The 16,157-nt window shown below is 43.8% G+C and overlaps 1 protein-coding gene across 2 annotated transcripts; it reads right to left on the bottom strand.

Annotated features, from left to right (window-relative positions):
* Positions 1–266: 266 nt before the first annotated feature.
* Positions 267–15,686, bottom strand: rnf165a (ring finger protein 165a). 2 transcript variants are annotated; one of them, XM_035608905.2, is made up of 8 exons: positions 15,368–15,686; positions 6,946–7,246; positions 6,735–6,860; positions 6,473–6,602; positions 5,864–5,968; positions 5,464–5,559; positions 5,240–5,340; positions 267–4,415 (listed from the first exon to the last, which is right to left on the bottom strand). In XM_035608905.2, the coding sequence occupies exons 1-8, from the start codon at positions 15,426–15,428 to the stop codon at positions 4,298–4,300; spliced, it is 1,038 nt and encodes a 345-aa protein (XP_035464798.1). In that variant the 5' UTR covers positions 15,429–15,686; the 3' UTR covers positions 267–4,297. The 2 variants fall into 2 exon arrangements, with proteins under 2 accessions (XP_035464798.1, XP_047185487.1); XM_047329531.1 differs by having other exon boundaries at positions 5,464–5,556; positions 15,368–15,569.
* Positions 15,687–16,157: the final 471 nt, after the last annotated feature.

The raw sequence follows: 16,157 nt of genomic DNA, 5'->3' as shown, positions 1-16,157 counted from the left end.
AAGATTAAACTCTTTTGTAATACTCAGAATCTTCACTTTTTAAACCTGTTTGACTCACTGATTTGTCTAAACAAATTTGAAAACCTGAATAATATCATTTTGAAGTTGCAATTAATTACAACTCACGGTTTTAGTTTAGTGGAACTTTAAGTGCAACTTTCCTATTCAGGTTTAATCTCACTGCGCTTATCAAACTACTTCCACTGACAGTTTCAAATTATATCCACATCTCGAGAGGAAAGTTGAGACCATTAAAGACCAACAAGTCCATTTTATCCAATTTATTACAAAAAGAGCACATACAAAAGGATAATATACAAGCCATGAAATAAAATTAAAATTAAAAAAACAAACCAAACAGTTTGGGTTTAGCAATGCAACTTTTGAAATCATTATCATTATTATTAGTAGTAATAATAAATAAAGTACAAAATTCCACCAAATGTGAATCTAACATTTACCCATAATACGCTCATCCACTTCTTCATTAACACACTCATCACCGTTAATGCGCTATTGCTTTAATATTAATGATAAATAGTTCTATTTTCAGATAAAATATCCTATATTGAAAAACATTGCGCAGTCACAGCTAAACAGCAGATTTTCGTACGAGGATGGCGGCAGCCCTTTCACTGGCACTTTTTGGGATTTTCTCTTCAGTTTTGTTTTCAGATTCAAGCAGCAACAAAATTAACATATTTTTTTTTCTGTTATATTCTTTGTATATATTTTCACCATATACTATTAAACCATTGAGACTATATTGAAACCTGAGAAAACATGCATTTTTAGAAAAGGTTGTGCTTTAAAATCCTTGCCTTCCCTTTAGAGTTTGAAAGGAAACGGAGGATAGATTCTGAGAGGAGGGATGGACGGCAAAATAAAATAAAAATACGCGGAGAGAATAGGAGATATAAGATAAACAGAACAGAGAAACGAAGGATGACTGTAACATTTATAAAGCCCACAGTGAAACATGCCTCTTTACGGTCCCAACTATTTCCGCCATAAGTGATGCTCCAGCTCAACAAACCCACAGCTAGTTTGGACAGTTTGACTGGAAGTTTTGAGGAAAATGGCTTTTGTCGACACCTGTCAAATGTTGTCTTAGCTCCAGCGTGACTCCTTTCTCTGAATTAATCGTGCAACCAATAAGGCGCGGTGGCTTCATGGATTGATTGTTACGTGTTAATGTTTTTTTCAGTAATATGGAAATATCTCCTAACACTTAAAGCGAGGCACTTGTTATGCTGAAGTCTACAAACTATTCTGGAAAATGAACTGAAGAGAAACACCAGAGGAAATGAAACTGTTAAGTTAGATACAAAGAGTTAAAGCGGAGGAACATGCTTCACAGATGATCATTGTTAAGACCCATAGTGCATTGTGAGAAGCAGAGCATTAGAAGAAAAAAAAAAGAGAAAAAAGCCAGAGTGTTTAGTGATAATATTGAATTATCTAAACTACCTTTTCTTGCCAGTGAGAGGGTTCCCATGTTTTAAATGAGTGCAAAACAAAACAAAAAATTCACAATCTTAAACTAATTCACGTCATTGCAGTTCGTCCACTACATCACAGCATGGGGGATCTGAGAATTTGCATTGAATGGAATGTAACCAAGATCCACAGCACCACATGAGAGAGAGAGAGAGAGAGAGAGACAGACAGAGACAGAGAGAGAGAGACATAAAGAGAGACAGAGAGAGAGAGAGAGAGAGAGACGCAGAGCGGGCTCAGTAGCTCAGCCTTGGACAGTACACATGGCACAGCCAGCTAGTGGAGGTCAAACAGCAGGTCTATGGTTTGTTTGTTTTTTTATCTCGAACTTTCAGTGTTCTAAAAAGTACAACTGCATGCAAAGCATTCCCATTTAAAACAATGCAAAAATGAGGTAATCGTTTTTTTTTCATAGCCTTTTTTTGTGTTATTTCTAAATAAATAAATTAGGATTCCCAAAAAAAAAATACTATACAAATTAAATACATACCCACAATATCTACAGTTAGTAATAAATTATGATTGTTAAATACTTAAGGCATCTCAACTGACAACACCCTGTGTAAACTATGAAAACGTCATCACGGATGGCTCCACTACAGGAGGAGGCAGTGTCGACACTGGCAGTGCACAAGACAGGGAGCAGTAATCCTTTTTTTGATTGATCCTTGGCCCGCGAGGCTGAGAGAGACTCTGGGGCCAAGTCCCATCCTTAATTATCACAGTGCGTAGGACGGTGAGGGTCCTAAGAGCAGCCATTAACACACGGCCCTGTGGAACTGAAAAGGACAGGCCGACACAAAGGCTAAAAAAAAGAAAGAAGTGAAAACAGGTGAGACCAAGACTCGATTTAACAGCCCCAATGTTTTCCTGCCCGTCGTGTCGCCTCGTGTCTGTGTGCACTGTGAGAGGGAGGCTGCCTCCGTCGCACCACGTTCTACATGTTCTAGCAATACAGTATAGCAACCAGCATAGCAACCACGAGGGGAGGTCTGTCACACAAATACACAAGACCAATACACAAGCTCCTCTCTCTCTCTCTGCTGAAACACTGCATGAATCTTTACCTAAATATAAACCAACGCAAATGCAATACCAATGGGAAAAAAACGAGAAAAAAAAACACGTTTGTTGCCGTAACTATTGTCACATGTGCTTGTTCTTTAGGCAAAAAGGTCAACGTCAAAAATGAGGATCTCGTTGTCCGCCACCGAGGGGGACAGGATGAACACACGCTACACAGTCAGGGGATCCGCCGCTGACACCGTGCTCATTTTTTTTTTGTATGTGTGTGTGTTTGTTTCTTTGTTAGTGTTCAGACGATAGTCACAGCTCAGGTTAACTAAGTCGGCACAGCCATCTCTGCTCCTTTTGAAATCCAAGCAGCCCAAGTCGACGATGAAACATGCATTTTCAGAAACACAGTGTTCTGCCACTGGCCCCGCGCCAGATGGAGGTGCAGGTACAGGGCGGCTAAATCTTCCTCCCACCTTCGCTCTGCGATGCATGATAGTTTTCTTTTTTCATCCCCCCTTTCTTTTCTTTTTTTTTGGCTTTGTGTTGTATAAGAGCTCCAGTGGCCATGCTATTAACCTACAGCGGGTCTCGGTGTTGCCTGAAACCCTTTGAACGCACGCTCATATTTTCACTTTGTTCAACGCTCACACATTGGTTAGCCACATTCTTTACGTCACACACACACACACACACACACACACACACACACACACACACACACACACACACACACACACACACACACACACACACACACACACACACACACACACACACACACACACACACACACACACACACACACACACAAGGGCGGAGCACAGACACGTGGGACCAGCGCATCAGTTTGAAGCTACACTGTGGGGGAGAGAAAGAATAATTTTGGTAAAACACTTTCTACCTATTTTCAAATGTAAAAAAAAGAAACCACACGACTACTCAAGTCACTGGGCTCGGTTTACGCAGCAGTGCAAGAGAGACCTACTCACGAGACGCCATCGCACGGGACACCGACCCAAGGTCAATGTACTACTGTATTGCAAAATGTCAAAGCTGCATGATAGAATTAAAAACACTCAGCTAGCTGGCGCTCGCCACCGGAGATGGCGGCGGCGCACCAGATATCACTTGTTGGTTACTGCTACTCTACTACGACCACAAATGATCTTTAGGTAAACATGGCATCAGAGCATTTCGTTTCTGTTAAGCTGTCCTGTGTGGCAGAGTATTCATGTTGATTGAGGTGGGTTTGAAAAGTGTGTGTGTGTGTGTGTGTGTGTGTGTGTGTGTGTGTGTGTGTGTGTGTGTGTGTGTGTGTGTAAGAGAGAGGGAGAAAGTAGCCAGCTCAGTGTGGGGTTACGTGTTTCAGGACATTAAGTCATGGCTTTGAGGACATGCTACACAGCCCGAGGCCACCTACAGTACAACACTACGACAGCAACAACACCCCACGTACGACCAGCAAGCTACAAGTAAACCCTGTGTACAGGACTGCGAGTGTGTGTGTGTGTGTGTATGTGTATGTTTGCATGTGTTTCGCTTCCAGAGGGATGTGCTTCTATATAAAGAGACTCCGTGGCGGCCTCTCGTGCAGTTTAGTTATCCAGGCTTGGCTCAGTAAAGCATGAGTCAGAAGGGTCGTGATGTCACATGAAGTCTGGAGACATTTGGCAAAGCACCCAACACGGGGGGGGGGGTGGAAGAAAGCAGGAACCACACGAGCGTGATTGACAAGTGGGCGAGGAGGAGGAGGAAGAGGGGGTGGGGGGTTCGGATCTTATCAGCTGTCAGGGTTCAGCTGTGTCTCGATGTCAACCCGGCAGATTGGACACTTCCTGCTGGTGGCCAGCCATTGGTCCACGCAGCCCTGGTGGAAGAGGTGCATGCAGGGCAGTCTCCTGGAGGAGAGAGAGACACGGGGTCAGTGGTGATTCACAATGACGAGCACGAGTCCCCCGGTGAATTCAGCCTATGTGCCTACAAAGAACTTCTGAAACCTGCGGGGAGTTCCTTCGGGCGCGTTGGGAGGACCGAATGCTACGCGCCCCTCGGACAGCTGAGACTCCATATGCTGTAAACTGACCCTTTCCACGTCCCTCAGCACTTCTTCTTTATTCCATGAAATTCAGCCCCCCTCCCCAGCTTGGTTTTAAATGCATGTGTAAAGCCATGTGCCCATGTCAGTGCTTAAAGAAATACTGCATCATTCTGGGAAATGTACTCTTCCACTTCCTTGCGGAGAGTGGGATGAGAGAATTGAAACAGCAGCCCGTTGGCTCAGTTTAGAAGAAAGACTGGAAACAGGCGGAAACAAGGCTGACTCAAATGCCTTTTACCATACTAGTTACTGCTAGTTAGAGGTCATTGATGAAAATGGCAGTTTGTTTAATTAAACTGACATCTAACTGTGACCAAAGTGTAAATGTACAGGGGAGTTTTTGAGTGTCTGTCCATTTCTTGGTTGTGACAAGTACTGGTTGCCTGAACAACTGTTCAGATCAAAGAAATACTCCCCATATATATATTCCCCTAGAAATTGTGATTTTTACACTTTGGCTTTTGTTCAGCGTAATCAAATGAGGTGTAATGTGAAAATGCTGAAATCGAACTCTAACCAAACAGAACAAGCATTGTGTTGAACTTTTACTTGAAGCTCATGAAAAATACTCTTTTAAAGTCATGTTTTAGAGAAAACAGTTGGGGGTGATGAAGTGTGTCTGACCTGACGTCCTCTCCGTCCTCCAGCATTGATAAACAGATAGTACATTTCTCATCCACATCCGTTTCCTCGTCCTCCCCAATCTTCAGCTGCAGTGGCTTCCTCTGTGAGCAGGTCAGGTTATAGTGAGACAAAGGGGAAGGTCAATAAGAGCCATTACACCCCGTTATAGTTTAAACCATCTCTGTGTCAGCAACACCCGGTAAATACTGTTATCTGCCCTGTACCTTCTTGTATTTGTGTGGGAAGGTAAATCTCTCGATGGTCGTCTGAACAGCTCCTCTGCTGACACTCCCCAACCGATCCTCCAGCTGCAACAGCTCCTGAACGAAAAGTGAAATAGTCTAAAACTTAACCTTAAACTTAGCCCCATAACAGCTACTAAACTAAACTCCTGTGTCCAATGTCAAGTAGGAATCACAAACCTGAAATAGTTAAATCTAACCTGTCCAATAAAAAAACCCCAAAACACTGAAAATATGAACGTATACATTGACTGAAAGCTCCAAACAGAGCATGAGGTAAGAAATCTCATCTGCTTAAATAAAACAGCGCAGTCAAATGTCGGTCTCTGATACAGATGGAGGGAGGAAAAGCACAGTAAAATGAACATGGAGATATATTTACCTCGTAACTTTCTCGCACCGCAGTGGCATGCCGTGAAGGATTCAGACTTTGCAGCGCCAACAGGTGCAGCTGGGGGTACGGGTAGTTTCTGATTTCATGCACAACCTGGCAAACGAGAACTCGCCGTCATTTTACAGCTCGGTTAATCCTGGAGCTCAACACGAGTTTCCTCGGTTGTTCAGATTTTTGTGAAACCAAACCTTAATTTTAGAGAATCCTGAAAGTGGTGTAAACACCAAGTGTGTGACTCCATTGGCAAAATGCTCCAAAAGGAGGATGGTCTCGGAACACTTCTGATGCAGTCGTTAAAATCATAATACCTTGTGTCCCTTTATGTGAGACTTTATTATGATCATGGAGTCATTTAGTTAATTAGAGCCCATTAAAGGGGAACCACATTTGTATAAGGTATAGGGATTGTAATGGGGGGGGGGGGGTGGGGTACGATGTCTCCAGTTCAGCCGTATCAAATTTGAACCTTTCTGTAAGATCGTCAGCTCAATGAGAAACTGATCAAGATATAGATCGGAAAAAAAAAATAAAAAAAATAATGGTAGTAAAGTTCAAGATAAAGAATAGCCAGGGGAGGCCAGTCTGTGTTGAACGTACCACTTGTGCGGAGGACGTGTTCCTGGGGAAGTGGTGCATTCGAGGGGAGGCCAGGTAATGCTGATAGTGCTGTGGAAGCTGCTGGAGCTGGTACTGGTGGTGAGGGTGGCTGGCGTCGACGCTGAGATCCCTGCAGGCAAACAGACAGGCGACTAAAGTCTTCATTGTCACCCAGGCAAGGCGATGTGACAGGCGGACAGATGGTCGCGAGATGAAAGGGCGGAGATCATTTACTCTCGTTAACCTCCGACAGGGAACTCACCAGTCAGTGCCCTCGGCCAGGTACCGTGGCTGCTGCGTCATTGGCTGTGGAACATGGAGGGGAGGGGAGTATTCGTAGCCTGACCGCAGTCTGTGGGGGTGCAGGGGAATACGCTCCTGGGTTCTTCTGCAATCAGATGTTCAACATGCTTTAATGGGCATACAGTGTGTCTCTGTTATTTGCGTGCACAGGTGCTTAGCTGTGGTTTTACCTGGAGTGCGGGAGGATCCGGCGTTGCTGCGCTTCAAGTAGCTGCTGCTGGATGAGGTATTGCTGGTGTAAGGCCTGAGGTAGGAATGGCGGCCCCGGCACATCCTGGAACTGGGGGGGTGCAGGCAGGGCAGTGAGGGGCGGGTGATGTGCCGGGGGTAGGTGGGCGGCCAGGCCAGTCTGAGGGGGCTGGCTGGCGTGTCCTAGAGGGAACTCGGCTGAGATGGGCGCCTGGGGAGCGCCCAGGTGAAAGTGTCGGCAGGAGGTAGCATGGCTATTGTGATGCCTGGTGAAATGCGCTCCTGTGGGAAATAGGTTCAAGGGGATGAGATTTCAGCCACATCAGCCCGAGATTACTTGCTTCCAACCAAACAACCAAACACCACAGAGAGACCCAGACAACCCAGTGAAGACCACAGAAAATGTAAAAAATTTAAATTAAAAGGAAATTCCTCACACACTCACACTTAAACATATAAGAACTCATGACACAGAGAGAACATGAAATAGGACAGTCCTGACACAGGAAGTGACAAGACAGAGCAGACAACACAACAGATGGATGACACAAACACTCAGACCCCTGTGGAGCACCATGTACACCAACAGACAGATTGCAGCCAGAGGCCTGCCTGTCCGCTTGCCACCGACTAGCCAGCGGGGAGGATGGATCTTCACTAACACCCTGGGGTGTTTCCGAGATCTACAGCACTGAAGGTCGTCTGTGGCCCGTGATCACCGGTCAATTTAGCTTCTCTGTCTGCCGTCTGAAGAATCACAAACATATCTGCAGATATCTCGTTAAACCCCTCTGTGGGAGTGATAGTAGTCACGCACCACCGTAACTGAGGTGGGCTCAAAAGATTATCGGCCTCCGTTTCTACCCTCCCCCCACCCCTCCTATCAGAGCTGGAGGCGGAGTATGAGATTGTGCGGTATAGTCAAGCTGAATCTCCTCGGTATTGACCGGCACAGAACAATCAATGCCAATTGCTCGGAGCTCAGAGAAAAAGGTGGGTTGGAAGGAGGGTGAAGTGAGGACAAACAGTTACTACTTCAACTTCCCATTACAAGGTTGCCCATTACCTGGCATCTGGACCAGGAGGCTGACAGCAGGGTGTGGAAGATGGACTGTGCAATGAGTGAACTGGAATACCTCAGTGTTGTGCCTTTGAATGGCCTAGAAATATATCCTGTACCTGCAAGTCATATGTTTTGGAAGAAACCTGTTGCGTCAACCACTTTTCCAGGTCAGCCATTTTCACATGATATAGGATGTGGACAAACTAAATCATAATAACTAAGGTTCTATCTAAATCGAAAAAAGAATCTTTATTAATTTGGTCAGTCACACCTCTGTTTACCTGCTATGTCATGTCAACATGGCTGCAGTGAAAAACGTCTATAGGGCCGATTCAATCTGGACCCGCTGAACAGTAATACGGAGTGACACTTCATAGCGGTTTTCAGACACAAACTCTGGAAAATGTGCTGGGCAATTGGGTCCGGACATTTTCCAGAATTTGCCGTTCACATATGAAGAAAGCAGCAGGACATTGGCGTTCACACCAACAAGAGCATTTACGTAACATTCAAGCGAGGGGTGGGGCCTGGGGTGAGCACCCAGCCATTCGCCAAGAATCTTCTGGAGATTTCGGTGCATGTCCGGAAGCAGCTTATGTCTAATAGGAGCAACAGGGAGGATTTAGATATTAGTTATCAAGACTGTCCTCCGACAAAAAAACTGCCAGATAGGTTGTTTGTTCAAGCAGCTTATTACGACTTCTGTGGTCGTATTAAAGCCTACTGACCTCTAGCGGTCGTTATATGAACACGGCCCCTAGAGGTCAGCGTTGGACTCGGTAAGTCCGTGAAGTTTTTGTGGTTCAATGGATTTGCTTACATTCTGTAACCGTGCTGATTCTCTGCCCTGTCACTCTAATCTTTACCATCACCCTTACCTTTACAAGCTCATCAACCATGCATTGGTCACGGCTAATGCACACAAACGACGCTGTGAGGTGAAAGGTATTTGTGGCGTAGCTCCTGTCACAGGTAGAGAGAGGCTCTAGTTTAGGAAACAGACGATTTGATCGTTTTTACCGCACAGGACATGGTTCGTCGTATGAGTTGGAGGACTTGTTGTAATAAAGAGTTGTGATATATTTACCATTTGCCGACAATTACAAGTTTTTTTTGTTTTTTTTAATTTCAACATAAAAATCCCACATCTCTTAAATACATGTCATATCTATCGCAATTTGGTGTATTTAAGGAAATAGTTTGTCATTTTGCACAATACGTTTGTTTCCTTTCTGCCAGAGGGCAACGGGTGAGAGTATTGATATCACCCTCATGTCGGTTTGTTAAACGCAGGGCGACAGTCAGCCCCTGATTAGCTTAGCTTAGCACAAAGACTGGAAACGGGGGGGAAACAGCTAGCTTAGCCTTGTAGAAAATATGCCTACCAGCACCTCTAAAGAGTAATGTATTTTTTTTGTCCATTTTTTAGTTAAACACTACATTTTGTTTTTTTTATGGGCAATAGTGGTGCACTATTTCTCTGCAAAGACATAGGCCTACACTCCTTCCTACAGCTTTTGTAGGAATTTAACAAAAATATAATTCTGTGAGCTTTTGAGGTACTGGCAGCTGGACTTGGTTAACGTTAGACAAAGCCAGGCTAGCTCCTCCCAGTATTTGAGCAAAGTTGCTGGTTGTAGCTTCATATTTTATCAATATAAATGTTCTCCCCTTGCTCTCCAACAGAATGCAAATTTGAGGTTTCCGACTATTCATTTAATACCCAGTTATTACTAATATGACATGTATGCACGATTGTTGTTTTGCTTCAGCGCATGCAGCCTCGGGACACGGGAAGCCAGTGAACCTTGAGAGCCGAGAGCAGACGGAAGAACAACATTTGGCCGAGGAAGTAGAGCAGAAATGGCAGACTGGAGGTTTGGGTTTGGTAAAAGGCTGCAGATCACTTTTGTATGAAGCCTGTGACCTGGTATCGCTGGACTCTGCGGCGACGCTCGTAGAGTAAATGTCAAATTATTTGTCTCTGGGCTCTTGGGCGGCATCAACGCTGACATTAGTGTTTTGACGTACTGCAGAGCTGCCGGCGGCCCTGAGAGCGTTGTTACTCTTACATCCCGGCTTCCACTTTGACAGACAGACTTTAAATGCCCGATTGGTGCAGAGCAGACCTCCCCCACCCCTCCACACAAACGCACTCATCCACCTCTCCTCACCCCTGAGCTGCTGCACAGGCAGCCCCCTCCCCCACGGCGTGGCTGCAGCACGGTGTCGTCTGGCGTGAGTGACAGCGCGTAAGCACCGCCCACCAGCGACTGCAGCAGTCTGACATTAAACCTGTCTCTCCATCCCTCCCCTCCCCATCCTTTTCCCTTCCCCCCTCCCGCTGCCATCACTGCAGCTTTAAAACCACACCTCCTCTCTAACATAATCCTGTCTTCTTCCTAGTCCGCCGGCCGTCCATCATGTAACACTCGGAGCCTCGGAGTGCATGCGGTTTTTCATCGAAACCCACCACCGCACCCGCTGATGTCACTGATCAGCATGCACACAATTAGAGTGCTGGACTAAGGACAGAATTTTGCTCTGCATGCAGATTTGCTCACTGACCTTGATTCTGTATACAGGTCATATAAGGACAGGGTAGCTAGGTGCTGACAAAAGACTCGAGATCTGATGATAATGAGCTACTGTGCATCAGTGTATTACAGCTGTTGGGTTATTTACGTCAGTTGCTGCAGTCGCTGGCAAAAGTAGCAGAGCACACATGGCTCCGTCTCAGCCACACCTTGTGTCTGCACATAAATAACTCTGGACTATTTCAGACATTGTGAACAGATGTAAGGCTCGAGTGGCTGGAGCAGGTCAGCGAGGAGTCGCAGACCTTTAAAACTCCTTAAACTGCAGAGTCTCCATTTACAATGTGTAGCTAAATACTTAAAATCAAATGACGAGGGAGCCTGTGAAATACATGCTGTGACCAACACCCACTTTCATACTTTTTTTGATGCATTGTTGATAGTGAGCGCAACCCTTTCAGTTAGACCGTAATAAAACTTAACATTTTGATAAAAAAAATTGAATTAGTAAACCACATAATTTTGTAGGCTAGCATAAGCATTCAGCACTTCAGCCTATAGTACAGTATTACCACCATTTACTAACAAACATTATGTTGATACCTTCATTGAATGTTAAATAATCAAGTCTTATCTGCAGTTGTAATTTAATAATAGAATAATAAAAGCCACAATAGGCTTTTTGTTTACATACCACAGGATGACTTTGGGAATTTAAACTTACATTAGTAAACTGCCTCTTTCTGTCATTTCAGAGTTTGTTTGTATGAATAAGTCAAGATCTGTTGTTCTGCTACATTAATAAGAAAATTATTGGACGAAAGAGCCCGATGGTTTAAAGATTACACAGATACACAGATGAACGATTTGTCAATATGCTACACATTTGATGACTCTTTAGGGAATAGCTGGACATTTTGGGGAAAATCTGCTCATTGGATTTCAGGGGTAAGATGGGAAGATAACAGTTTGATGTCTGACAGTTAGTTAAGCTCTTTCTAGACTTGAACTGCAGAAAATGTCAGGAAAATTGGGTCAGGACAACAAAAACTGTGCCGACTAGAATTTTCATATAGCGCTCTACTACACGTTATCTTTTCTTTTGCTTAAATCATACAAATGATAAGTGCAAAAATCACGTTTAGTTGTTTTAGGCAAAACTAACTGACTGTAGCTTCTCATTTAGTGTACAGATAAGAAGGACGCATCAATATTCTCATCTAACGCTGCCAGAAAGCACAGGGGTTTATTTCCCAATATGTTGAACTATTCCTTTAATAACAGTACAAAAGAGACTTTGGAAACTTCAAAAGGTTTTTTGCGTTTAGATTAGAGCCCTACCAACATATCGGTTGGCCGATAACATCGGCCGATATTAGCCTGTCACAGACATATTGGTATCGGCCGGTATGTTAAAAGCCTAACCGATTATTATCGGCCAACAGATATGAGCCCTTAAATGCCCATTTATTTTTACATTTTAGGTGAAATAAATGTTTATTTTCTTAATTCAAATTCTATTTATTTGGTTGTATTTAAAGTTATTTATGATAAAGTTTATGGTTAAACTAAAATATCAAGCATCAATAACATTTCTGTCATAAAGGTTTGATAACGACATCTTAGTAATCATTGACAGATTAAAAAATAAATAAATAAGTGTGTATATATATATATATATATATATATATATATATATATATATATATATATATATATATATATATATATATATATCGGCTAATGTATCGGTATCGGGAATCTTGTACTCCCTAATATCGATATCAGCATCGGTCCCCCAAAAAATCTGTATTGGTCGGGGTCTCGTTTAGATACTAGACCGTCAAAACTTCAAAATTAGGACCAGATGATATACATACAATAAGATGATTAATTTTCCATGCTATTCATAACGTGGAATACAAACCTTTAACGTCATTTAGGCAATGCAATAATCAATTTTCGCATCGACGTGCTTGAAGTACCTTGATTTTTTTCTTTCTTCTAAAAAAAACAGACATTCCTCTCAGGTAGTTTTGTTTCATTTGAAAACTTAATACAGGATATCACCAGTTATATCAATTTCCCAACAAAAAATGACATACCATTGTTAGAGATGTTTATGCATAAAGTGGTTCCAATGTTAACTCAACACCAATAAACACCAATGAGTGGATGTGAGGGAGGCTTTGTAGCGTTTCTATAAAGAACAGTGTATGGAATAGAAGGGAATGACGACGTGTAATATTAAATCTCAATGCCGATTTGTTTCAGTATAAACATGCTATTTTTTTTTTTTTGAAGAATGGAGAGATCATTTGGTTGCAGCTTCTCCAAACTAAGCAGAGCAACACCTTGAAGAAACTCTGTTAACGACAGCTGAGAAATGAGAGCACATAGAGAGAGTGAGGGGACCGTCTCAGTGACAGCACAGTGTGGAGGGAGGAAGGGAGGAACACATGGAAATCAGCAAAAAGCACACTGAAGGTTAGGAAGAAAACTACAGTCTTTATTGGAAAAATATTAGTATGTGTGGCACTGTGTGATAATAGTAATAATAAGAGTAATATGTCCTACATAACCATAATAATACCATGCAAATAAAGACCAAAGGCAAGGCCCGACCATGCTCTCTGTAGGGTTAACAGAACAGAAGCAGCATCCAATGAGTAGATGTGTATGCTTACAGCACAGTTCAGTACAGCAGGGACATCTCTACACAAAGATTACATTGGAATCTGCTGTTCAATGTGGAAAAACAAAAAAGTATAAAAAAAATGACCATGCATTAGGATCTAATACAAGAACATAAGATAGAAAAACCACAACCAAAGAATAAAAAAGACATTTTGATTCTAAAAGGAGTTCTACAGCAGTGCAGGATATAAACATCCCTGTAAAATGGATAGCATTCTGGAGGTGTCTGAGGAAAAGACTTGAGAAAGGGGCTGTGAATGATTGTGGGGGGGATTTTGTATTTTTTTTTTTTTTTTAAATGGCAAGATGAGTTAGACCCGAGTCTCGCCAATTTTCTGCGACCGACAAAAAACAATTCAGCTCGCAAGAACAAAGGCTTTTTCGCACACACACAGGATTGTGACCAGCCGTTTGGACGCCACTATGGCATTAGGTGCAGTGGACCATCAAAGGTGAAAATAACACCGCACAAATCACTGTGATTTTAGCGCTGCGAGTGCCGGCCAATCGGTGCGTGTTAGGATAACAGGATTATGGGTTAACACTGATTCGGGGGAGGGGGGGGGATCATAACAAGCGTTTTAATTAATGAGAAAAAGCCGGCACATTGCACCTTTAGCAAATAGATAGGGGATGAGACACAATATCCATAGAGTTCGATCAAGCCTGGCTGTAATCGAATCGTGGTGGAGGTGTTGGAGGGGATGGGGGGTCAAAATGTATCCACTTTACAGAAATTTACAGCAGAATGTAGACTATCCACACTGAATGGGAGAATCACAATGACAGAGTCTGTAGTTAAGTCTAACGGCTACAATGGGTTATTGGCTAAAGAGCAACATGACAGTTTAAATAAAGACAAACTGTTCTACTACAGAAGGTGTTATTCTTTAGTCTGTTACACAGAAGGATACGGTATGAGTTTGTTTTGGTTTGGTTTGTGTTTTTTAATGCCAATGTCGTCTTCGGATGGAAAAAGAGGAAATGAGGAAGAAGGGGGTTTCACAATACAGCTAGATGCAGAGAACAGGCAGAGGCTACGGCAGACAGCAGCAGATGATCGTTAGCTACACAATGGAGGGGGACAAAGGTCTGAGAAATGCGGAATGTGGAGCCAGCCTCGATACTATGGAACAGGAAAAAAGAACACAAATAAAAGCACAATGAAATCATTGGTGCTACTGCATGTGGGTTTTGTTTTGTTTTGTCTTTTTAACAATGCACGTTATTCAAAATGATGCTTAATATACTATTATTATTACTGCATGATCAACACAGAGAGCCAACCGCTATTATGTCCGATTGCACGGGTGGGATGATTCGCCTCGGTGCTGCTGTGTCTTTTTATTAAATTCTTCTTATTTATTAATTTTTTAATAATAATACGACCATTTTAATAATAAGCTATGGTCTGAGAGCGCAGCCGTTACAAACACCTGTCTGTTTTGGAGGATGACTTAAAAACTGCATGTGAGTCACAGAGATCATGGTAACATGAGCACGGAGGAAAACAACACACTGCGCGCGCGCGCGCACACACACACAAAGGGGGCGAGCAGCCCTCGTCGTGTTGTGTCAGGCGCGTGCGCGAGGCGGGTCCAGGCGGAGTCGTGCGTGTTGTTAGCGAAAAGGAAAGAAAAGATGGAAATGGGTGAAACAAAACGCTGCGCTGGTTTAATGTGGTCCGTCCTCAGCTGTCGTCCGCTGCTAACGAGGCGGCGGAGCGCGCGTCAACGGAAGCGCAGAGGGAGACGAGACGAGACGAGGGAGGCGGACGACGGGGCCGCGCTTAACCCGCCGGGGATAAGAACAATTTAATAAATAATACGTTAAAAAAAAAAAACACAGAAAGAAGCGGAGCTGCCATTTGACAGCTGCGGTCCGTCGGTGCGGCGAACAGGCCCCGACACATTTACACGAGTCACGGTCCGCTACACGCTACAGTTAGCACCGCGGCTAGTGTCATAATGCTTTAGGTCGCTCGCGCTGCTAGCAGGTGTCAGCTGCGTTTACATCGATTGATACAACAACAACAAAAGACGCGAGGAAATGTGTTTGAGGGTTAGGATATTAAGAAGAAATAAAACAACGTGTAGCTAGTCATACCTCTATTTCTAACTGAGCCGAAGACGGGCAGAACCAGATATCCGACGTGCACTAACACCATCCTGGGTCCTTCTTTGTTGTGCGGGCGGCCAGCGAGACAGATGGTCCATGGAAATGATCCGCGACAAGTCCTCGGCACATTCAAACGGACAGGCTGCGCTGCCTGCACACGCACACCCGGCCAGCCAATCACCGGAGCCCTCCGAGCGGGACCCCTCCGGCTCTGGCAGCCGGCTCCGCCAATGGGATGCGAGCTGGGGCGGGGGGATGTGTGGGGATGTGTGTGTGTGTGTGCGTGTGTGTGTTTGTGTTGGGAAGGGGGGGGGGGGGTTTCGGACCAGGCCCAGGTCGCCCCCCTCCACTCCACCGGCCCGGATGAGAAGTCTTGTTAGCCCCTGCGTCCTCCTCCGAGTAAACAAGACCGCCCTCGTTAGGGATCCATTCATACTGGTTATTTAGCATTGGCAGGATTATGAATTTTGGCCCGGAACAGAAACTGCCCCTCAACGGGATTAAAGTCAAAATTAAAAATCTGTGACAGATTATTCAGCAGGGGAGGGCGACGGCATGCAATCTGGTGTCAATCAGACACTAAGTAATATCAGGACCAGGATCACAGATCAATACCAATATCGATGCTTTTTATTGCTTATAGCAAGAAGTCATTATTAATTGGTTACTTCTGAGTATATTTCATTCAGCACACACACACAAAAACATATATAGACATATTTCTTTTTACCATTTACTATTGTTAAATTAGCCTTTGTTATTGCAGAAACTTGTTCTA

This window comes from Scophthalmus maximus, chromosome 20 (genome assembly GCF_022379125.1).
Source record: "Scophthalmus maximus strain ysfricsl-2021 chromosome 20, ASM2237912v1, whole genome shotgun sequence".
Taxonomy (NCBI): Eukaryota; Metazoa; Chordata; class Actinopteri; order Pleuronectiformes; family Scophthalmidae; genus Scophthalmus; species Scophthalmus maximus.
Note: the sequence above shows the minus strand (reverse complement) of the source record. Positions and strands in the feature narration are given on the sequence as shown.